Below are 24046 nucleotides of genomic sequence, written 5' to 3' on the forward strand. Positions count from 1 at the left end.
ATCTTGGGGTATGTACCTTTGAGCTCTTTCATCACAATCAAACAAACATTAACATTATCAACCTGCGTTATAATAGACTATATCTTTTTATTCCTTTGATTATACGTGATAAACCCAAACCTGGTAAAGAGACATTTATTTCCCCTTTCCTTGCTGAAATGGCAGAATAAATTTAGTGACGTGGACGATCCAGAGATCTGAAATCAGACTAAAGCATAAAGCATCAAATGATCATCCTACTACAAAGAGTATACATGCATTATTACATTAAGTACAGGATATCCCAGGCCCAGTGGGTTTATGCAATAGCCGAGATATCGTCATGTCACATTTTATGTAAGACATGAAAGTCTTTTCCTCAGATGTCATGACAAATTTGAAAGCTTTTGGTAGTTTCTCAACAACAAAGCTCCTCATTATGAGAGATGACACCACACGCTGTCATTCTTGATTTTTACCTGGAAGAGGACTTGACATATAAGGTCACTTCCTCTGACAATGACACATTTAAATACATCCTCAGATCACATTTCAACACTGTGCTCAAGATATTTGTCAGACGAAAAAGAAAAAAAAGTGTGAGAGGTGTGAAATGGCTCCTTCTGAAATGATGTGTGTCTGTCCAGGTTCACTGCTACTACCAGGGACACATCGTGGGAATGGAGGACTCGTCAGCCAGCGTGGGACTCTGCTCTGGAATGGAGTGAGTGATGCTGCATGTAGATTTATTTCTCTAAATACAAAAGGTTATTGTTTCTCATCCCATCGTGATTTGAGATTGTAAATCTCCTGCTGTGACTGATGACCTGCCTTGTCTAATCCGAAGAGATGATCAGTCCTGCAGCATCCATTTGCTCCCTAATGCAGATCATTAAGACTAAAAACCTGTAATCGTGTCAGACTTCTTTGATTAAAGCCGCCTTCTGCTGTCAATATAAAAGACATGCTAGTGTCAAAAGGTGTGGAAAGTAAAAACAAAGGCAGCTACATAATTAGTTTAACTGTTTGAGAATTGCATATGCAAAGGAAAAGGGTTGGGTGTCTGTTTACTCTGAAACTCCTGTTTGGCTCTGCAGGGGGTTTGTGCTTCTCCAGGACCAGATGTACCTGATCGAGCCTGTGGCCGATCCTGACGCAGGACAGCAGGACGACAGACACAGCTCTGAAACTTACAGCAACGAGGGTCTTCATGTTGTTTACAACTACAAACATCTGAGGAGGAAGAGGAGCTCCTGTTCCCATGGAAACACGTCCACTTACGATGATCACAGAGCTCGTCCGTCTGGAATGTTCCAGCTCAGCAGTCTGGTAAAGACACAGAAACATGTATACACCAGGGTTTGAAACCTGCACATTATACGACTGTTGATATCCAATACTCTCTGTGTTCTTCGATGAAATAATAACTTTATTTATAGAGCACTTTTCAAAATCGAAGTTACAAAGTGCTTTACACGGGCAGCAGATTAAAACAGACAGGTCGTAAAATCATAAGCACAGCATCATTGAAGGAATTACAAATATTAAAAGACAATATTCATTTAAAAGAACTCTAAAAAAATATATTTTCTATTATGTAGGGTAAGTTTCATGCAATAAAATACTACTGTTCACAGCAGCTTCGTATCATTTTCACGATACACATTTTTACGTCCTGATAATTCTGTATCTGGGACAAATTTACAGCTAAAACAGACAACCAAACTATACTGGGGATATTTTTTTATTCTAACAACATTAGAACAAAAAGATGAGTTTAAGTAATTTGAAAAATCCACTTTACATTAGTTTTAACTTCAGTCAAACAAACTAAGATAACAAGAAAGGAAATCAAAACATGGGAACACAGTAGAAAAAGGAAACAAGGAAGAGACACATAAAACATTGATTTGAATATTTTGCAAAGTATTATTGGAAAAGTTAGCTTCAAAATGCAAATATCATTTTCCTATTTTATTAATGCCATAATTGCATGCATCAAAATGATTCTGTGCGATTACCACTGTATTTTTTTTGTTGCTATATTGTCAGTAACACTAAACTCAATACATTCAATTACTGGGCTTTTTTCATCATCATCAAACAATAACCTGGGTCTAACTAAACACACACACACACACACACACACACACACACACACACACACACACACACACACACACACACACACACACACACACACACACACACACACACACACACACACACACACACACACACTAATGTTTGATATTGTTAATGTCTTGTGTTATTCAGAAAGTCGAAGCCCAGACCATAGAACGTGCAGCAAAACCCAGAACAGTGGAGCTGGTTCTTGTGGCCGACCACACTGAGGTTTGATTTCTTTCTGTTACTGCACATTTAATCATAATGATCTGTAATTCACTTTCCCCTCAAGATGTGGAATGATTGTGTTTTATATCTGAGACTTTATTGCTTAAAGTTCCTTAAGTTAAAAAAATGATCTCTTTTTGTTTAGTATAAGGAGTATAAGAAGACAATAGAGACCAGGATGCTTGAAATAGCAAGCCATGTGGACAAGGTATGTTTGTTTCTCTCTTTGTCCGTCACTTAAAATGATTCAACACAGCTCTGTTTGAACAGCAAAAGAAACAAACATCTGATGTGAGAAAATGATCCAGGACCACATTAAAGTTCAAATGAGTATAAAAGCATTCCACCTATTTTTACCAGTCATTTAGTTTATTTGCCTTGGATGCAGACAAGACTCATTTTCCTCCACAAAGCAGCAACAACAACATGTCACATCAGACTCCACTTCTCACTGTGGCTGTAAATCAATGCAGAAATGTGTCCTAAGACTACCCAGTCTTTACAGACTGTATGTCGACCAATAAAAGGGAATGAAAAGTTTCCTTATTGTGAAAATCTAACTTTAGCTGTAAATTTTCACACATATCACACAATCGTCTTTGCGTTCTCTGAAAGAGAAGTGCCGACGTGAATGACAGCGCAGACCCAAGTGTGTCTCCCTGTGTGACAGCATCAGTCACTCAGGGATTTACAGCTTCACCTGTTTCCAAAATACTGATATCAGCCATTTACCTGATGATTAATTTGCTTTTATCATTGTGTGTTTAGATGTATCGCCCTATGGGTGTCCGTGTCATGCTGGTCGGCGTGGATATCTGGTCGTACAAAGATCAGATAGAGGTCAGCACCGAATCCAAGCTCACCCTCGATCGATTCCTTGAGTGGCGTCATAGGATCCTGCTGCCGAGAATCCCACACGACAACGCACAGTTCATCACGTAAGACTCCGTTTTTAACTCCCCTTTAATATAACCTGTCAGAGCTGGGGTCTAATAATGTTTAACTCTTCTTCATTCAGAGGTGTGGATTTTAATGGGTCCACTGTCGGCTTGGCAAGGCAATCCTCAATGTGTAAGTATGGATCTGGAGGTGTCAATCAGGTGAATCTCATTTGTCGTTGATAAATGTAGAATTTCTGCATAGAAAATATAAAAATTAGAAGGAAATGAAAGGGGATCATGTGATGTTAATGTTTATTCTCTATATGTTTGTATGGTGTATATCCTTTTTAAAACTTTTTTGAGACTCCACTTTTTTCTGCTTTACACACAGGATGAAAGCACTGACACATTAAGAGTGGCTTCTATTATTGCACATGAGATAGGTCACAATCTGGGCTTGGCCCATGACACTGAAAAGTGTGTCTGTGGCTCCTCAGTAATTAAAAGAGCATGCATCATGTCTAGGATCATGGGGTAAGCTCAGTTTCTCACCTGCACTTAAACCCCCTCACATCTACCTCTTCTTATATTCTTCTAATATTGACCTCCTCTTCTCTTGTTCTTCCTCCAGATATATGAATCCGAAGCTGTTCAGCAGCTGCAGTCAGCAGCAACTCAGCCAGATCTTGGAGAAGGTGAACTGGGCCTGTCTGCTGGACACCCCCTCCACCAATCGCATCTACGGAGGGCCAGTGTGCGGGAACGCCTTCCTGGAGCCTGGAGAGGAGTGCGACTGTGGCACCGTGGAGGTCTGTCTGTGCAGACAGGCTGCATCCATAAAATCACAGAATTAAAGCACTGAATTATATTATCCTCTGTCTGCCTCATAGGAATGCAAGAATACCTGCTGCATTGCCACTACCTGCAAACGTAACGCAAGACCCCAGTGTGAAGAGGGAGAGTGCTGCCACAACTGCAGAGTAAGTCATACTCACTATGTCTTCTCTAGATGAGGGAAGTCACGCTGATACTAAATGTGTTACCATATAGCGAGACACTGTCTGACTGTGCCATTTGGCCAGGTGTGTGTGAGTGTACGTATTTCAATGAGTCGGTACATCACCATCTGTGTTTCTCTCTGCTCCACAGCTGAAACCAACAGGCAGTGTCTGCCGACCAAAGGCAGGGGACTGTGACCTGGCAGAGTACTGCACCGGCCTCTCTTCCTCCTGTCCGACTGACGCCTACACCCAAAACGGCCTGTCCTGCAACCGTGGGAAAGGATACTGCTACAATGGGCAGTGTCCTTCACAGCAGAAGCACTGCAAGAGACTGTGGGGTCCAGGTAAAATTATAGTTTGGTTTAGATCTGCTTTGATTCTGATGGATCAGGACTCTTACATCTGCTTACATCATACTTCCCTGCAGATCTAGGCATTGTACCTACAGGCACCAAGTGTGGCAACAACATGGTGAGAAAACTGCCTGAAAGAAAAACCTCCATGGACTACAGATTGGTGAACAGTGTCCTTACGGCGTCTTTTATGTCTTTCAGGTGTGCTACAATCAGTGGTGTCAAAACATCACAAACGTAAAAGCGTTTGGGACACACAGCTGCTCGGCCATATGCAACAACCACGGGGTAAAAACAGTTTTAACCTCACAACACTTTGGAGCACTGCAGATTTGTGACAGCATAACCGAGTGTGATCTCTGACAGGTCTGTAACCACGAGAATAAGTGTCACTGCGACCCCGGCTGGGCCCCACCCTTCTGCGACGTGCAGTTGCCGGTGCTGCCTGAAGGTACATGCTCCATGTCATGCTCGATAGTTGCTTGACCGTTTAAATCGCCATGCTTTACACATGTCCGCTCCTCTAATGCTGCGTTTTCCACCAAGATATATTACGTCTCATTGACTCTCACACAATTGAGCAGGGGTCTCCTGGAACTGCCCTGCTAAGTCTGTACAAATGCAGTAATGATGTTACAGTGAATTAAGTTCTCCGAGCAGGTGATGCGTGCTCGTCCATGAGCAATAGATAGAATATCGTCCTAATCATTACGTGTGCTTGTGTGTTTTTGCGTGTGCGTGCAGAGTCAGGCATGTTGGTGTTTTTTGTGTTGCTGGTGGTTGGAGCACTTCTGCTGGTGGTCCCGGTCATTGGGATTTTGAGGTACTGCATCAGAAAAAGAAAAAGTTATTCCCACAGTGCATAAGGGAAGCTATAGAGACAGAACTCTTAAGCTTTTCCATATTTAATTTCAGCCACTGTGCTTATTATACTACAGATGCCTCCAGTCTACCTCAGGACAGTCAAACCCGGTTCTTCGGTCGAGCAGCACACAAGACAGCTCCTGTCGCGGGAACACACTCATCAGCCAGCCTACGTTTGTGGAGTTTTCGGCCACTCAGCTGGTTTATTAAGATCACCAAGCCAAAGCCTCCAATGCAGGGGTGTCAAACATACGGCCCGCGGGCCGGATCCGGCCTGCCAGGGGTTCCAGCTCGGCCCGCCGGATGACTTTGCTAAGTGTGAAAATTACAGAAAGACATAAATTGCATTTCTATAAAAGTAGCTGCTATTCCTAATCAGTCCACTGGGGGTCGCACTGTATCAGTAAGAGCATGCCATAGACTGTAAAACAAGTAAAGAGTAAGAGTAGCGATTTACACTGAGAACCAGAACTAAACAGCAGATGGCATCAACCTGCCTTTTTTAATGCGTCCGGTCTTTTGCTGTCAAAAGCGTGACACCCTCACCCCCAAAGGTCTCTGTCAAAAAAGAGAAAAGTGGACACAGAGTGCAGAGTTTTCCAAGAAAAATGGACCACATCCTATTTTTTTACAAAGGTAACTGGAAAACCTGTGTGTTTGTTGTGTTCGCAGCAAGTTTCTGTGCTCAAAGAATATAATATTTGGTGCCACTATGAGACTCACCATGGCGACAAATACGACCGCTTGCTTTGGATAGCCAAAAGAAGCATAAAGTCAAGTCATTTGTAGCATTTTCAGTTGCAATCGATGAGAGCACTGACATTACAGATGTTGCTCAACTGGCCATATTCATTCGTGGTGTTGATGAGACTTTGGCGGTCACCGAGGAGTTCCTTGAGTTAGTACCTATGACAGACACCACTACAGCGAATGACATTTTTAGCGCTCTCGTTGAAGCGCTGAACCGGGTCGGAGTGGACTGGACCCGTGCTGTCAGTGTGGCTACAGACGGCGCACCATCAATGATCGGGAGAAAAACAGGCGTTGTGATGAAATTCAGGGAGAAAGTACAAGCTGCAAATGGAGGACAAAGTTTTTGGACATTTCACTGTATTTTGCACCAGGAGGCATTGTGTTGCAAGTCGTTAAAAATGGATCACGTCATGAAAGTGGTTGTCCAAACTGTTAACTTCATCCGAGCCAGAGGGCTGAATCACCGTCAGTTTGACAGCCTCCTCAGTGATAAAGACATCACCTGTGGCCTACCATACCACACTGAAGTAAGGTGGTTAAGCCGAGGTGCCATGCTGAAGCGTTTTTTTGATCTACGAGAGGAAATTGGACAGTTCATGGAGAAAAAGGGCAAAGCAGTGCATGAATTAAAAAACCCAGAATGGCTGCAGGACCTTGCATTTATGGTGGATATTACAGAGCACTTGAATAACCTGAACAAGATGCTGCAAGGCCGTAAGAAAGTTGTCACACAATATTATGACAGCATACGCGCATTTAAGTTGAAGCTGACTTTGTGGGAGACACAGCTGTCAAGTGGTGCTGCTGCTCATTTCCCTCATCTAAGAAATGTGCAAATGACCGGAGTTACTGCTGACATGAGTCGCTACAAAGACAAAATTACGGAATTGCTGCGGGAGTTTGAGCAGCGGTTTCAGGTATTTAGTGAGCTTGAGACTGAGTTTGCAGTTTTTCACTCGCCATTTACAGTTAAGGCTGCGGATCTGCCCGTCGACATACAGCTTGAGATAATTGACTTACAATGTGATCAGGATTTAAAGGACAAATTTGCCTTGTCGGACTTGGACACATTTTATCAGTATCTTTTGCCAGGATACCCCAAATTGACAGCCCTGGCAGCAAAAGTTTTGAGCATGTTTGGGACCACCTACCTGTGTGAACAAGTGTTCTCTGTAATGAACATCACAAAAACAAAGCTTCGCTCAAGACTCACACACAAGCACTTGAATGATATTCTTAAATTGGCTGCTATTCAGGAGTTTAAGCCTGATATTGATGCACTTGTGAGGGCTAAAAGATGCCAAGTTTCAGGACAAAATTAATCGGTGAGTTGACCTACTTCATGTAAGATAAGGCTTCAGACACTTTTGCATCCTGAAGAACACAGTTCTGTGAAAATGAAAACGTACTGTTGAAATATTTGACACTGAACATGAAAATGTTTTGCTCTGTAGATCAACTGTGATCTGAAGTTGTAATGCACATGTGTAAATGATAAACTGAAGCACAGTATTGGTGAAATTGCACTTGTTTTTCTGAATAAATTTCAAGGGTTGTGAATCAGAATGTCTCTTAAGAATATGGAGGTTTATGAGTACAAACTTTTTGTAATTTTTTTAATCGATCCAGTAATTGCTTCAAAAACTGCGTAAATGCGATGTCTGCTCCAGAGGCAGAAGCGCTCATTGCCACAGGCAGCAGCGCTCGCTGCTCGCTTTGTGACGCGTTTGATTCCCTCGCATCACAAAGCGAGGGAATCTGCAGAGGAGAGCCCAGGCAGATAAACAGTGGGCTGATGTCTGAGTTTTTGGTCTTTATGTTTCTAGTTTATTGTAGAAAGACCTTAAAATAGGGTTTATCATCCAAAAACCTTCACCAATGATTTAAACATAGAGAAATATTGTCGTTATGTATGCGTTATTATGCTATGATTTTACTGGTCTGGCCCACTTGAGATCAAAGTGGGCAGTATGTGGCCCCTTAACTAAAATGAGTTTGACACCCCTGCTCCAATGCCTCCGGTGAAGCCGAAGCCGTCCTCCGACCTGTCTCCGCTTCCTCACACTCAGCTGGTACGTATGAAGACACGCAGTCCGTCACTGTTAGTAAACACATAAATGTCTAACAGACAGCTAAAACACAGATGTGCTGAAATAATAGCTTACAAATAAGATGGGGTTTGGAGGAAGAAATTGCAGTTGTGCTGAGAGATACAGAAGCCCTAAACGGACAAGGAATGATACATTATATTTCCTCTGTTTTCCCGTGATAACAAGTTAATTAGGGCCCGAGCACCTCCAGTGGGATGCCCTATTGTATTTCGAAGGATTTGTATTTCCCTTTTGGGGCTTTTTCAGGGCCTAGACATGCTAAAATTGTTACCAAAGTTTGTAGGGAATTCTGGAGTAATTTTAAATGGGCGTGGAAAAATGGCTCAACAGCGCCATCTAAGGAAAAGCCCCTCAGTTAGCTTTCACCGATCTTCACAAAAATCGTAGCCCAGGTGTATCATGACAAGACAAACAAAAAAGGTCTGAGGTGCAATTGGAAAAAAGCAACAGGAAGCCCGCCATTTTGGATTTAGTGGCCATTTTGGCCATATTCCACATTTTTACTTTGACGAACTTGTCGTAGAGCTTTCATCAGATCAACTTCAAATTGAGATGCGTGTCATCACAACAAGATGGAGATCTAAACTACCTCGAATTTTCGTCACACCGTGTGACCGTGGCGTGGCTTCAAAGTTTGATTACACGCCATCAAAACACGAGGTTCTATATCTTAGACATACGTGGTCCAATCGAGTCCAAACTAGACATGTAAGACAAGAATCCCGGCCTGATGACATCTACACAGAAATCATGGCTTAAAATCACAGCGCCACCTGCTGGCTACAGGAAGTGACATGTTTTATACGTTGATGCACTGCTCCTGGCTGCTTTACAATACACAGCTCAAATGAGCTCAGTCAAGTCATTGGATCATGGTCAGAATTGTGACATTTTCCTCAAACCGTGTAAACATTGAGGTGCGGCGAAGGTTCATCCTTCGCCAAAGGAGACGATGTTGTCATAACTACAGTGTGCATTGTCCTATCACCACCAAACTTCTGTCTCATGATCAGAGTCCAAGCCTGAACAGCTCTATGTGTCAATATTTCCTCAGGGTCATAGCGCCACCTACTGATTCACCATGAAACAGGAAGTACTTTGTAAATCCACTCTGCATTATCCAACCGGCCCCAAACTACTGACCTATGACCACAATCCTGACCTGAACAGCTCCATATATTAATATTAGTGCAGGGTCATAGCGCCACCTACTGATCAGTGTGAAAATGAAGTTGTTGTAACATTGTCCAATTGACACAAAATTGCTCACGCTACATCAGAGCCCGTACTTGAACAGATCTATTAGTCTGTATGTAATAATAGTGATGGTGCCACCTACTGGCAACAGGAAGTAAGCTTTGTTTTACAACTATCATTTGATTTACATAAAATGTTCACAGTGTGATGTGCAATTGATAGCGTGGACCGTAATGAGCAATTAGCAGGAAAGGATCAACATCGCATGACGGACGCAGGAAGTGAAGCGTTTATCCTTGCCGCAGTGCGCAAAACGCATGCAATGCGGAGACGTGCGCTTGGTCATTGATCGCTCTCTCCACTAACCGCAACAGGCTTCAAAATGTGTGTTTCTAAAGAGTTTGGTCTCGCTGCCCATGATGAAGAGTTAAGATGTTTGCTTCAGAGCAGGAATCTGGTGGAAGAGACTCTTGGTTTTCTCCACTGTTGATGATTGTTCAGTGTTTCTGTTTCAGACACTGAAGGAGGAAACATGTTCTGAGTGGTTGATTTCTGTTGTATTAGTAATGGCAAGAGGCTGACGGCCATCAGGACCAACACCTCATGCCACTAAAACAGATTCTTCCTGATTGCTGCTGGCCTCATCATTAATGCCTTTGACTCTTCAACTAAACTGTACTGATGTCCCAGCCTGTGACTTTGACACATTACAAACAATATTATCTGTACATATTGCACAATCCCACCTGCTTATAGTATATTTTATTTTCTTATTGTATTTTTTTTATTCTTTGCTTATGTTATTCTTTTTTATTTAATTTTTATATAAAATTTTAGTTTTCTTTTTTTAAATGTTTTCTATGTTTATAAATGCACAAACACAACACAGCAAATTCCATTTATATGTAAACCTGCTTGGCAATAAAACACAATTCTGAAAATTAAGAGCCACTGATGTTTTACACACAAGATTAAATGAAGGAAACTGTTAAGTGGTTTTGGTTAAATGTGGGTAAACATGTTCTAATTCAAGACTGAATAAACCAATTCAAGTTTCAACAAAAAACCTTCTTTTTAGTTATTTTTTACATATCTGAAATATAAGTTCTAAAAGGTTTGTCCCTGTTGTAGTTTTTCTCTACAAAAATACAGATCAACAAAGCTGTGATTGGAGGAGGTTTGTCTTTCTGAATCACAGCTGCTCACCAGGAGTAAAGGTTCACGTCTGTAGATATAAGACTCTGAGAAACATCCAGAACAAACCAAGACTATACTTTCAGGGATCATTTCTATAGTTGTTGACTTGAGAAATGTGTTTCTAAAGAGTTTGGTCTTGTTGCCCATGATGAGGAGTTAAGATGTTTCCTCCAGAACAGGAATCTGGTGGAAGAGACTCTTGGTTTTCTCCACTGTTGATGATTGTTCAGTGTTTCTGGTTGAGACACTGAAGGAGGAAACATGATCTGAGTGGACAGCTGTACTTTGTAATAATATCAGTAGTCAAAGTTACTTTAATTCTACACAAAGCTTGAAAATCCATCATCAAACTTGTAGCCTTCACTTTACATAGAATAGGTATTTAGAACAAATCTGAACTACTGCAAATAATATCTTGTGTGTTTTGTTTGCACTTAAGAGAAGTCAAATAAAATAAGTGAATACCTCAGATTGTCTTGAAAAACTCAAACATGCAACTTAAGGAACCACAAACTGAAATATCCTTTAATATGGCTGTGTTTGAGAGGGCAAACTCTAATTGGTACCAGAAACAGTTAAACCACCCGAGAAGAACTGCGATTGTCCACCTATTCTTTAATAAATCCACAACTTGAGCTTCTTCACCTTCCTCCACCAGTTTATTGTCTGTGTAGAAGTAGCTGTCAGGCAGCAGGAAGCTGAGGCAGGAGTACGGCAGATTGGAGAGGCAGTCTGTGTTGACAGTGACCTGCATGTTGCCAAACAACAATTGGGTTTTGTCGCCGCTGGCGTTGCCCAGTTTCTTCTTCAGCTCGGTGAATCTCTGCAGGATGAGCTGGTGTTCTCTGCCTCTAATCAGACCTCTGAAGTTCTGAACAGCAACCAGGTGCCTCCTGCTGCAGGGTGTGAAGAACAGAACAGACGAAATACAGATAAAGTTCATGCTTTTCATCACTCAACAACTTGTCTTAATTACATGAAGATTTCAAGTCATTGAGCATTTTCTGAAACATGATTGTTATGACAGCAATGACCCACACAATTAAAGTTTCATTTGGTTTTGATTGGAGGTTTGTCTTTCTGAATCACAGCAGCTCACCAGGAGTAAAGGTTCACGTCTGTAGATATAAGACTCTGAGAAACAGCCAGAACAAACCAAGACTATACTTTCAGGGATCATTTCTATCGTTGTTGACTTGAGAAATGTGTTTTTAAAGAGTTTGGTCTCGCTGCCCATGATGAAGAGTTAAGATGTTTCCTTCAGAGCAGGAATCTGGTGGAAGAGACTCTTGGTTTTCTCCACTGTTGATGATTGTTCAGTGTTTCTGGTTGAGACACTGAAGAAGGAAACATGTTCTGAGTGGTTCTGAGACAGATGTTTTAGAAGATATGGTTCATTAATGTTGAGTTACAGCTTCTGTCCCGAACTCAATGCATTGGCAGAAAGATATAGTTTTGGGGTTAATTGGTATCTGTGTTTAGTTTTGCTGTTATGAGAAGCTTTATTTTGAAATTGAGAGCATGTGTTGGGTCTGTTTTATGTGGTGAATTGATCTGCATGTGTGTATTTGTCAGCCGGTGTGACAGCGATTATCAATGATGTGAGTCTCTGATACTTTTATTATTAAAGTCTTGGTGACCAAAGTTTTTTCAGACTCACCAAACATTATTTTTTACACAAACTTTAAAAGCTCTCAATAAAATGACTATAAAACCCAAACTATATTTATTTCTATGAGTTCTATTCTGATATTAAGTTGTAGTTTGTGAAGGAAAAACAAAACTCTTGTTTAGAACATGGTTTAAAAAACTATTGAACTATAAACAGTTGAATCCACATCATCTCAACTACATGCTGTCTAAGTTGTTCTTTCGCCTTTGATGACTGATCAGTTATAACACTCATGTGTTATGACAGCAATGACCCACAAAAATCTAAGTTTCATTTGGTTGTGATTGGAGGAGGTTTGTCTTTCTGAATCACAGCTGCTCACCAGGAGTAAAGGTTCACGTCTGTAGATATAAGACTCTGAGAAACATCCAGAACAAACCAAGACTATACTTTCAGGGATCATTTCTATAGTTGTTGACTTGAGAAATGTGTTTCTAAAGAGTTTGGTCTCGCTGCCCATGATGAAGAGTTAAGATGTTTCCTTCAGAGCAGGAATCTGGTGGAAGAGACTCTTGGTTTTCTCCACTGTTGATGATTGTTCAGTGTTTCTGTTTCAGACACTGAAGGAGGAAACATGTTCTGAGTGGTTGACTTCTGTTGTATTAGTAATGGCAAGAGGCTGACAGCCATCAGGACCAACACATTATGCCACTAAAACAGATTCTTCGTGATTGCTGCTGGCCTCATCATTAATGCCTTTGACTCTTAAACTAAACTGTACTGATGTCCCAGCCTGTGACTTTGACACATTACAAACAATATTATCTGTACATATTGCACAATCCCACCTGCTTATAGTATATTTTATTTTCTTATTGTATTTTTTTTATTTTTTGCTTATGTTATTCTTTTTTATTTAATTTTTATATAAAATTTTAGTTTTCTTTTTTAAAATGTTTTCTATGTTTATAAATGCACAAACACAACACAGCAAATTCCATTTATATGTAAACCTGCTTGGCAATAAAACACAATTCTGAAAATTAAGAGCCACTGATGTTTTACACACAAGATTAAATGAAGGAAACTGTTAAGTGGTTTTGGTTAAATGTGGGTAAACATGTTCTAATTCAAGACTGAATAAACCAATTCAAGTTTCAACAAAAAACCTTCTTTTTAGTTATTTTTTACATATCTGAAATATAAGTTCTAAAAGGTTTGTCCCTGTTGTAGTTTTTCTCTACAAAAATACAGATCAACAAAGCTGTGATTGGAGGAGGTTTGTCTTTCTGAATCACAGCTGCTCACCAGGAGTAAAGGTTCACGTCTGTAGATATAAGACTCTGAGAAACATCCAGAACAAACCAAGACTATACTTTCAGGGATCATTTCTATAGTTGTTGACTTGAGAAATGTGTTTCTAAAGAGTTTGGTCTTGTTGCCCATGATGAGGAGTTAAGATGTTTCCTCCAGAACAGGAATCTGGTGGAAGAGACTCTTGGTTTTCTCCACTGTTGATGATTGTTCAGTGTTTCTGGTTGAGACACTGAAGGAGGAAACATGATCTGAGTGGACAGCTGTACTTTGTAATAATATCAGTAGTCAAAGTTACTTTAATTCTACACAAAGCTTGAAAATCCATCATCAAACTTGTAGCCTTCACTTTACATAGAATAGGTATTTAGAACAAATCTGAACTACTGCAAATAATATCTTGTGTGTTTTGTTTGCACTTAAGAGAAGTCAAATAAAATAAGTGAATACCTCAGATTGTCTTGAAAAACTCAAACATGCAACTTAAGGAACCACAAACTGAAATATCCTTTAATATGGCTGTGTTTGAGAGGGCAAACTCTAATTGGTACCAGAAACAGTTAAACCACCCGAGAAGAACTGCGATTGTCCACCTATTCTTTAATAAATCCACAACTTGAGCTTCTTCACCTTCCTCCACCAGTTTATTGTCTGTGTAGAAGTAGCTGTCAGGCAGCAGGAAGCTGAGGCAGGAGTACGGCAGATTGGACAGGCAGTCTGTGTTGACGGTGACTTGCATGTCACCAAACAACAATTGGGTTTTGTCGCCGCTGGCGTTGCCCAGTTTCTTCTTCAGCTCGGTGAATCTCTGCAGGATGAGCTGGTGTTCTCTGCCTCTAATCAGACCTCTGAAGTTCTGAACAGCAACCAGGTGCCTCCTGCTGCAGGTTGTGAAGAACAAAACAGACGAAATACAGATAAAGTTCATGCTTTTCATCACTCAACTACTTGTCTTAATTACATGAAGATTTCAAGTCATTGAGCATTTTCTGAAACATGATTGTTATGACAGCAATGACCCACACAATTAAAGTTTCATTTGGTTTTGATTGGAGGTTTGTCTTTCTGAATCACAGCAGCTCACCAGGAGTAAAGGTTCACGTCTGTAGATATAAGACTCTGAGAAACAGCCAGAACAAACCTAGACTATACTTTCAGGGATCATTTCTATCGTTGTTGACTTGAGAAATGTGTTTCTAAAGAGTTTGGTCTCGCTGCCCATGATGAAGAGTTAAGATGTTTCCTTCAGAGCAGGAATCTGGTGGAAGAGACTCTTGGTTTTCTCCACTATTGATGATTCTTCAGTGTTTCTGGTTGAGACACTGAAGAAGGAAACATGATCTGAGTGGTTCTGAGACAGATGTTTTAAAAGATATGGTTCATTAATGTTGAGTTACAGCTTCTGTCCCGAACTCAATGTAATGGCAGAAAGATAAAGTTTTGGGGTTAATTGGTATCTGTGTTTAGTTTTGCTGTTATGATAAGCTTTATTTTGAAATTGAGAGCATGTGTTGGGTGTGTTTTCCCTGGTGAATTGATCTGCATGTGTGTATTTGTCAGCCGGTGTGACAGCGATTATCAATGATGTGAGTCTCTGATACTTTTATTATTAAAGTCTTGGTGACCAAAGTTTTTTCAGACTCACCAAACATTATTTTTTACACAAACTTTAAAAGCTCTCAATAAAATGACTATAAAACCCAAACTATATTTATTTCTATGAGTTCTATTCTGATATTAAGTTGTAGTTTGTGAAGGAAAAACAAAACTCTTGTTTAGAACATGGTTTAAAAAACTATTGAACTATAAACAGTTGAATCCACATCATCTCAACTACATGCTGTCTAAGTTGTTCTTTCGCCTTTGATGACTGATCAGTTATAACACTCATGTGTTATGACAGCAATGACCCACAAAAATCTAAGTTTCATTTGGTTGTGATTGGAGGAGGTTTGTCTTTCTGAATCACAGCTGCTCACCAGGAGTAAAGGTTCACGTCTGTAGATATAAGACTCTGAGAAACATCCAGAACAAACCAAGACTATACTTTCAGGGATCATTTCTATAGTTGTTGACTTGAGAAATGTGTTTCTAAAGAGTTTGGTCTCGCTGCCCATGATGAAGAGTTAAGATGTTTCCTTCAGAGCAGGAATCTGGTGGAAGAGACTCTTGTTTTTCTCCACAGTTGATGTTTGTTCAGTGTTTCTGGTTGAGACACTGAAGGAGGAAACATGATCTGAGTGGTTCTGAGACAGATGTTTTAAAAGATAAGGTTCATTAATGTTAAGTTACACCTTCTGTCCCGAACTCAATGTAATGGCAGAAAGATAAAGTTTTGGGGTTTATTGGTATTTGTGTTTAGTTTTGCTGTTATGAGAAGTTTTGTTTTGAAATTGAGAGCATGTGTTGGGTCTGTTTTTTCCATTGTGAATTGTTCTGCATGTGTGTATTTGTCAGCCGGTGTGACAGCGATTATCAATGATGTGAGTCTCTGATACTTTTATTATTAAAGTCTTGGTGACCAAAGTTTTTTCAGACTCACCAAACTTTATTTTTTACACAAACTTTAAAATCTCTCAATAAAATGACAATAAAACCCAAACTATATTTATTTCTATAAATACTATTCTGATATTAAGTTGTAGTTTGTGAAGGTAAAACAAAACTCTTGTTTAGAAAATGGTTTAAAAAACTATTGAACATACATATATACAGTAGAATCCACATCATCTCAACTACACACAGTCTAAGTTGTTCTTTCGCCTTTGATGACTGATCATTTATGATTGTTATGGCAGCAATGACCCACAAATATCAAAGTTTCATTTGGTTGTGATTGGAGGAGGTTTGTCTTTCTGAATCACAGCAGCTTACCAGGAGTAAAGGTTCACGTCTGTAGATATAAGACTCTGAGAAACATCCAGAACAAACCAAGACTATACTTTCAGGGATCATTTCTATAGTTGTTGACTTGAGAAATGTGTTTCTAAAGAGTTTGGTCTCGCTGCCCATGATGAAGAGTTAAGATGTTTCCTTCAGAGCAGGAATCTGGTGGAAGAGACTCTTGGTTTTCTCCACTGTTGATGATTGTTCAGTGTTTCTGTTTCAGACACTGAAGGAGGAAACATGTTCTGAGTGGTTGACTTCTGATGTATTAGTAATGGCAAGAGGCTGACAGCCATCAGGACCAACACCTCATGCCACTAAAACAGATTATTCCTGATTGCTGCTGGCCTCATCATTAATGCCTTTGACTCTTCAACTAAACTGTACTGATGTCCCAGCCTGTGACTTTGACACATTATAAACAATATTATCTGTACATATTGCACAATCCCACCTGCTTATACTATATTTTATTTTCTTATTGTATTTTTTAAATTTTTTGCTTATGTTATTCTTTTTTATTTAATTTGTATATAAAATTTTAGTTTTCTTTTTTAAAATGTTTTCTATGTTTATAAATGCACAAACACAACACAGCAAATTCCATTTATATGTAAACCTGCTTGGCAATAAAACACGATTCTGAAAATTATGAGCCACTGATGTTTTACACACAAGATTAAATGAAGGAAACTGCTAAGTGGTTTTGGTTAAATGTGGGTAAACATGTTCTAATTCAAGACTGAATAAACCAATTTAAGTTACAACAAAAAACCTTCTTCTTAGTTATGTGCATTTTTTACATATCTGAAATATAAGTTCTAAAAGGTTTGTCCTTGTTGTAGTTTTCTCTACAAAAATACAGATCAACAAAGCTGTGATTGGAGGTTTGTCTTTCTGAATCACAGCTGCTCACCAGGACTAAAGGTTCACGTCTGTAGATATAAGACTCTGAGAAACATCCAGAACAAACCAAGACTATACTTTCAGGGATCATTTCTATAGTTGTTGACTTGAGAAATGTGTTTCTAAAGAGTTTGGTCTCGCTGCCCATGATGAAGAGTTAAGGTGTTTCCTTCAGAGCAGGAATCTGGTGGAGGAGACTCTTGGTTTTCTCCACTGTTGATGATTGTTCAGTGTTTCTGGTTGAGACACTGAAGGAGGAAACATGTTCTGAGTGGTTCTGAGACAGATGTTTTAAAATATAAGGTTCATTAATGTTGAGTTACAGCTTTCGTCCTGAACTCAATGTAATGGCAGAAAGATAAAGTTTTGGGGTTTATTGGTATCTGTGTTAAGTTTTGCTGTTATGAGAAGCTTTATTTTGAAATTGAGAGCATGTGTTGGGTGTGTTTTCCCTGGTGAATTGATCTGCATGTGTGTATTTGTCAGCCGGTGTGACAGCGATTATCAATGATGTGAGTCTCTGATACTTTTATTATTAAAGTCTTGGTGACCAAAGTTTTTTCAGACTCACCAAACATTATTTTTTACACAAACTTTAAAAGCTCTCAATAAAATGACTATAAAACCCAAACTATATTTATTTCTATGAATACTATTCTGATATTAAGTTGTAGTTTGTGAAGGAAAAACAAAACTCTTGTTTAGAAAATGGTTTAAAAAACTATTGAACTATAAACAGTTGAATCCACATCATATCAACTACACACCGTCTAAGTTGTTCTTTCGCCTTTGATGACTGATCAGTTATAACACTCATGTGTTATGACAGCAATGACCCACAAAAATCAAAGTTTCATTTGGTTGTGATTGGAGGAGGTTTGTCTTTCTGAATCACAGCAGCTCACCAGGAGTAAAGGTTCACGTCTGTAGATATAAGACTCTGAGAAACATCCAGAACAAACCAAGACTATACTTTCAGGGATCATTTCTATAGTTGTTGACTTGAGAAATGTGTTTCTAAAGAATTTGGTCTCGCTGCCCATGATGAAGAGTTAAGATGTTTCCTTCAGAGCAGGAATCTGGTGGAAGAGACTCTTGGTTTTCTCCACTGTTGATGATTGTTCAGTGTTTCTGTTTCAGACACTGAAGGAGGAAACATGTTCTGAGTGGTTGATTTCTGTTGTATTAGTAATGGCAGGAGGCTGACAGCCATCAGGACCAACACCTCATGCCACTAAAACAGATTCTTCCTGATTGCTGCTGGCCTCATCATTAATGCCTTTGACTCTTAAACTAAACTGTACTGATGTCCCAGCCTGTGACTTTGACACATTATAAACAATATTATCTGTACATATTGCACAATCCCACCTGCTTATAGTATATTTTATTTTCTTATTGTATTTTTAAAATGTTTTGCTTATGTTATTCTTTTTTATTTAATTTGTATATAAAATTTTAGTTTTCTTTTTTTAAATGTTTTCTATGTTTATAAATGCACAAACACAACACAGCAAATTCCATTTATATGTAAACCTGCTTGGCAATAAAACACGATTCTGAAAATTATGAGCCACTGATGTTTTACACACAAGATTAAATGAAGGAAACTGTTAAGTGGTTTTGGTTAAATGTGGGTAAACATGTTCTAATTCAAGACTGAATAAACCAATTTAAGTTACAACAAAAAACCTTCTTCTTAGTTATGTGCATTTTTTACATATCTGAAATATAAGTTCTAAAAGGTTTGTCCCTGTTGTAGTTTTCTCTACAAAAATACAGATCAACAAAGCTGTGATTGGAGGTTTGTCTTTCTGAATCACAGCTGCTCACCAGGACTAAAGGTTCACGTCTGTAGATATAAGACTCTGAGAAACATCCAGAACAAACCAAGACTATACTTTCAGGGATCATTTCTATAGTTGTTGACTTGAGAAATGTGTTTCTAAAGAGTTTGGTCTCGCTGCCCATGATGAGGAGTTAAGATGTTTCCTTCAGAGCAGGAATCTGGTGGAAGAGACTCTTGGTTTTCTCCACTATTGATGATTGTTCAGTGTTTCTGGTTGAGACACTGAAGGAGGAAACATGATCTGAGTGGACAGCTGTACTTTGTAATAGTATCAGTAGTCAAAGTTACTTTAATTCTACACAAAGCTTGAAAATCCATCATCAAACTTGTAGCCTTCACTTTACATAGAATAGGTATTTAGAACAAATCTGAACTACTGCAAATAATATCTTGTGTGTTTTGTTTGCACTTAAGAGAAGTCCAATAAAATAAGTGAATACCTCAGATTGTCTTTAAAAACTCAAACATGCAACTTAAGGAACCACAAACTGAAATATCCTTTAATATGGCTGTGTTTGAGAGGGCAAACTCTAATTGGTACCAGAAACAGTTAAACCACCCGAGAAGAACTGCGATTGTCCTCCTATTCTTTAATAAATCCACAACTTGAGCTTCTTCACCTTCCTCCACCAGTTTATTGTCTGTGTAGAAGTAGCTGTCAGGCAGCAGGAAGCTGAGGCAGGAGTACGGTAGATTGGAGAGGCAGTCTGTGTTGACGGTGACTTGCATGTCACCAAACAACAATTGGGTTTTGTCGCCGCTGGCGTTGCCCAGTTTCTTCTTCAGCTCGGTGAATCTCTGCAGGATGAGCTGGTGTTCTCTGCCTCTAATCAGACCTCTGAAGTTCTGAACAGCAACCAGGTGCCTCCTGCTGCAGGTTGTGAAGAACAAAACAGACGAAATACAGATAAAGTTCATGCTTTTCATCACTCAACTACTTGTCTTAATTACATGAAGATTTCAAGTCATTGAGCATTTTCTGAAACATGATTGTTATGACAGCAATGACCCACACAATTAAAGTTTCATTTGGTTTTGATTGGAGGTTTGTCTTTCTGAATCACAGCAGCTCACCAGGAGTAAAGGTTCACGTCTGTAGATATAAGACTCTGAGAAACAGCCAGAACAAACCAAGACTATACTTTCAGGGATCATTTCTATCGTTGTTGACTTGAGAAATGTGTTTCTAAAGAGTTTGGTCTCGCTGCCCATGATGAAGAGTTAAGATGTTTCTTTCAGAGCAGGAATCTGGTGGAAGAGACTCTTGGTTTTCTCTGCTATTGATGATTGTTCAGTGTTTCTGGTTGAGACACTGAAGAAGGAAACATGATCTGAGTGGTTCTGAGACAGATGTTTTAAAAGATATGGTTCATTAATGTTGAGTTACAGCTTCTGTCCCGAACTCAATGTAATGGCAGAAAGATAAAGTTTTGGGGTTAATTGGTATCTGTGTTTAGTTTTGCTGTTATGATAAGCTTTATTTTGAAATTGAGAGCATGTGTTGGGTGTGTTTTCCCTGGTGAATTGATCTGCATGTGTGTATTTGTCAGCCGGTGTGACAGCGATTATCAATGATGTGAGTCTCTGATACTTTTATTATTAAAGTCTTGGTGACCAAAGTTTTTTCAGACTCACCAAACATTATTTTTTACACAAACTTTAAAAGCTCTCAATAAAATGACTATAAAACCCAAACTATATTTATTTCTATGAATACTATTCTGATATTAAGTTGAAGTTTGTGAAGGAAAAACAAAACTCTTGTTTAGAAAATGGTTTAAAAAACTATTGAACTATAAACAGTTGAATCCACATCATATCAACTACACACCGTCTAAGTTGTTCTTTCGCCTTTGATGACTGATCAGTTATAACACTCATGTGTTATGACAGCAATGACCCACAAAAATCAAAGTTTCATTTGGTTGTGATTGGAGGAGGTTTGTCTTTCTGAATCACAGCGGCTCACCAGGAGTAAAGGTTCACGTCTGTAGATATAAGACTCTGAGAAACATCCAGAACAAACCAAGACTATACTTTCAGGGATCATTTCTATAGTTGTTGACTTGAGAAATGTGTTTCTAAAGAGTTTTGTCTCGCTGCCCATGATGAAGAGTTAAGATGTTTCCTTCAGAGCAGGAATCTGGTGGAAGAGACTCTTGGTTTTCTCCACTGTTGATGATTGTTCAGTGTTTCTGTTTCAGACACTGAAGGAGGAAACATGTTCTGAGTGGTTGATTTCTGTTGTATTAGTAATGGCAGGAGGCTGACAGCCATCAGGACCAACACCTCATGCCACTAAAACAGATTCTTCCTGATTGCTGCTGGCCTCATCATTAATGCCTTTGACTCTTAAACTAAACTGTACTGATGTCCCAGCCTGTGACTTTGACACATTATAAACAATATTATCTGTACATATTGCACAATCCCACCTGCTTATAGTATATTTTATTTTCTTATTGTATTTTTAAAATGTTTTGCTTATGTTATTCTTTTTTATTTAATTTGTATATAAAATTTTAGTTTTCTTTTTTAAAATGTTTTCTATGTTTATAAATGCACAAACACAACACAGCAAATTCCATTTATATGTAAACCTGCTTGGCAATAAAACACGATTCTGAAAATTATGAGCCACTGATGTTTTACACACAAGATTAAATGAAGGAAACTGTTAAGTGGTTTTGGTTAAATGTGGGTAAACATGTTCTAATTCAAGACTGAATAAACCAATTTAAGTTACAACAAAAAACCTTCTTCTTAGTTATGTGCATTTTTTACATATCTGAAATATAAGTTCTAAAAGGTTTGTCCTTGTTGTAGTTTTCTCTACAAAAATACAGATCAACAAAGCTGTGATTGGAGGTTTGTCTTTCTGAATCACAGCTGCTCACCAGGACTAAAGGTTCACGTCTGTAGATATAAGACTCTGAGAAACATCCAGAACAAACCAAGACTATACTTTCAGGGATCATTTCTATAGTTGTTGACTTGAGAAATGTGTTTCTAAAGAGTTTGGTCTCGCTGCCCATGATGAGGAGTTAAGATGTTTCCTTCAGAGCAGGAATCTGGTGGAAGAGACTCTTGGTTTTCTCCACTATTGATGATTGTTCAGTGTTTCTGGTTGAGACACTGAAGGAGGAAACATGATCTGAGTGGACAGCTGTACTTTGTAATAGTATCAGTAGTCAAAGTTACTTTAATTCTACACAAAGCTTGAAAATCCATCATCAAACTTGTAGCCTTCACTTTACATAGAATAGGTATTTAGAACAAATCTGAACTACTGCAAATAATATCTTGTGTGTTTTGTTTGCACTTAAGAGAAGTCCAATAAAATAAGTGAATACCTCAGATTGTCTTTAAAAACTCAAACATGTAACTTAAGGAACCACAAACTGAAACATCCTTTAATATGGCTGTGTTTGAGAGGGCAAACTCTAATTGGTACCAGAAACAGTTAAACCACCCGAGAAGAACTGCGATTGTCCACCTATTCTTTAATAAATCCACAACTTGAGCTTCTTCACCTTCCTCCACCAGTTTATTGTCTGTGTAGAAGTAGCTGTCAGGCAGCAGGAAGCTGAGGCAGGAGTACGGCAGATTGGACAGGCAGTCTGTGTTGACGGTGACTTGCATGTCACCAAACAACAATTGGGTTTTGTCGCCGCTGGCGTTGCCCAGTTTCTTCTTCAGCTCGGTGAATCTCTGCAGGATGAGCTGGTGTTCTCTGCCTCTAATCAGACCTCTGAAGTTCTGAACAGCAACCAGGTGCCTCCTGCTGCAGGGTGTGAAGAACAAAACAGACGAAATACAGATAAAGTTTATGCTTTTCATCACTCAACTACTTGTCTTAATTACATGAAGATTTCAAGTCATTGAGCATTTTCTGAAACATGATTGTTATGACAGCAATGACCCACACAATTAAAGTTTCATTTGGTTTTGATTGGAGGAGGTTTGTCTTTCTGAATCACAGCAGCTCACCAGGAGTAAAGGTTCACGTCTGTAGATATAAGACTCTGAGAAACAGCCAGAACAAACCAAGACTATACTTTCAGGGATTATTTCTATCGTTGTTGACTTGAGAAATGTGTTTCTAAAGAGTTTGGTCTCGCTGCCCATGATGAAGAGTTAAGATGTTTCCTTCAGAGCAGGAATCTGGTGGAAGAGACTTTTGGTTTTCTCCACTATTGATGATTGTTCAGTGTTTCTGGTTGAGACACTGAAGAAGGAAACATGATCTGAGTGGTTCTGAGACAGATGTTTTAAAAGATATGGTTCATTAATGTTGAGTTACAGCTTCTGTCCCGAACTCAATGTAATGGCAGAAAGATAAAGTTTTGGGGTTAATTGGTATCTGTGTTTAGTTTTGCTGTTATGAGAAGCTTTATTTTGAAATTGAGAACATGTGTTGGGTCTGTTTTCCTTGGTGAATTGATCTGCATGTGTGTATTTGTCAGCCTGTGTGACAGCGATTATCAATGATGTGAGTCTCTGATACTTTTATTATTAAAGTCTTGGTGACCAAAGTTTTTTCAGACTCACCAAACTTTATTTTTTACACAAACTTTAAAATCTCTCAATAAAATGACTATAAAACCCAAACTATATTTATTTCTATGAATACTATTCTGATATTAAGTTGTAGTTTGTGAAGGAAAAACAAAACTCTTGTTTAGAACATGGTTAAAAAAACTATTGCACTATAAACAGTTGAATCCACATCATCTCAACTACACGCCGTCAAAGTTGTTCTTTCGCCTTTGATGACTGATCATTTAT

At 39.0% G+C, this 24046-nt stretch overlaps 1 protein-coding gene, 14 non-coding genes and 1 pseudogene across 15 annotated transcripts; all 16 read left to right on the forward strand.

Annotated features, from left to right (window-relative positions):
- The first annotated feature begins 425 nt into the window (after nt 1-425).
- Nucleotides 426-5435, forward strand: LOC117775621 (disintegrin and metalloproteinase domain-containing protein 8-like). The gene is given in 15 exon segments (XM_034608948.1): nt 426-482; nt 627-703; nt 1077-1308; nt 2248-2334; nt 2480-2542; nt 3103-3272; nt 3353-3434; nt 3607-3749; nt 3847-4024; nt 4106-4195; nt 4365-4581; nt 4584-4687; nt 4771-4857; nt 4936-5020; nt 5314-5435. Coding segments are annotated over 15 exon segments (1794 nt in total).
- Nucleotides 5436-9839: 4404 nt separating this feature from the next.
- LOC117776101 lies at nt 9840-10040 on the forward strand (annotated as a pseudogene).
- Nucleotides 10041-10758: 718 nt separating this feature from the next.
- On the forward strand, nt 10759-10966 carry LOC117776090. The gene has a single exon (XR_004616390.1). It is a non-coding gene; the product is annotated as a small nucleolar RNA U3 (small nucleolar RNA).
- Nucleotides 10967-11848: 882 nt separating this feature from the next.
- Nucleotides 11849-12056, forward strand: LOC117776094. Its single transcript, XR_004616393.1, has one exon. It is a non-coding gene; the product is annotated as a small nucleolar RNA U3 (small nucleolar RNA).
- Nucleotides 12057-12743: 687 nt separating this feature from the next.
- On the forward strand, nt 12744-12951 carry LOC117776106. The gene has a single exon (XR_004616404.1). It is a non-coding gene; the product is annotated as a small nucleolar RNA U3 (small nucleolar RNA).
- A 718-nt stretch (nt 12952-13669) lies between these two features.
- On the forward strand, nt 13670-13877 carry LOC117776091. The gene has a single exon (XR_004616391.1). It is a non-coding gene; the product is annotated as a small nucleolar RNA U3 (small nucleolar RNA).
- Nucleotides 13878-14759: 882 nt separating this feature from the next.
- LOC117776099 lies at nt 14760-14967 on the forward strand. The gene has a single exon (XR_004616398.1). It is a non-coding gene; the product is annotated as a small nucleolar RNA U3 (small nucleolar RNA).
- Nucleotides 14968-15654: 687 nt separating this feature from the next.
- On the forward strand, nt 15655-15862 carry LOC117776093. The gene has a single exon (XR_004616392.1). It is a non-coding gene; the product is annotated as a small nucleolar RNA U3 (small nucleolar RNA).
- A 687-nt stretch (nt 15863-16549) lies between these two features.
- LOC117776087 lies at nt 16550-16757 on the forward strand. The gene has a single exon (XR_004616387.1). It is a non-coding gene; the product is annotated as a small nucleolar RNA U3 (small nucleolar RNA).
- A 720-nt stretch (nt 16758-17477) lies between these two features.
- Nucleotides 17478-17685, forward strand: LOC117776105. The gene has a single exon (XR_004616403.1). It is a non-coding gene; the product is annotated as a small nucleolar RNA U3 (small nucleolar RNA).
- A 687-nt stretch (nt 17686-18372) lies between these two features.
- On the forward strand, nt 18373-18580 carry LOC117776104. The gene has a single exon (XR_004616402.1). It is a non-coding gene; the product is annotated as a small nucleolar RNA U3 (small nucleolar RNA).
- Nucleotides 18581-19300: 720 nt separating this feature from the next.
- On the forward strand, nt 19301-19508 carry LOC117776086. Its single transcript, XR_004616386.1, has one exon. It is a non-coding gene; the product is annotated as a small nucleolar RNA U3 (small nucleolar RNA).
- Nucleotides 19509-20390: 882 nt separating this feature from the next.
- Nucleotides 20391-20598, forward strand: LOC117776096. The gene has a single exon (XR_004616395.1). It is a non-coding gene; the product is annotated as a small nucleolar RNA U3 (small nucleolar RNA).
- A 687-nt stretch (nt 20599-21285) lies between these two features.
- Nucleotides 21286-21493, forward strand: LOC117776089. Its single transcript, XR_004616389.1, has one exon. It is a non-coding gene; the product is annotated as a small nucleolar RNA U3 (small nucleolar RNA).
- Nucleotides 21494-22213: 720 nt separating this feature from the next.
- LOC117776098 lies at nt 22214-22421 on the forward strand. Its single transcript, XR_004616397.1, has one exon. It is a non-coding gene; the product is annotated as a small nucleolar RNA U3 (small nucleolar RNA).
- An 885-nt stretch (nt 22422-23306) lies between these two features.
- On the forward strand, nt 23307-23514 carry LOC117776095. Its single transcript, XR_004616394.1, has one exon. It is a non-coding gene; the product is annotated as a small nucleolar RNA U3 (small nucleolar RNA).
- Nucleotides 23515-24046: the final 532 nt, after the last annotated feature.

Source organism: Hippoglossus hippoglossus, chromosome 15 (genome assembly GCF_009819705.1).
Source record: "Hippoglossus hippoglossus isolate fHipHip1 chromosome 15, fHipHip1.pri, whole genome shotgun sequence".
Classification (NCBI taxonomy): domain Eukaryota; kingdom Metazoa; phylum Chordata; class Actinopteri; order Pleuronectiformes; family Pleuronectidae; genus Hippoglossus; species Hippoglossus hippoglossus.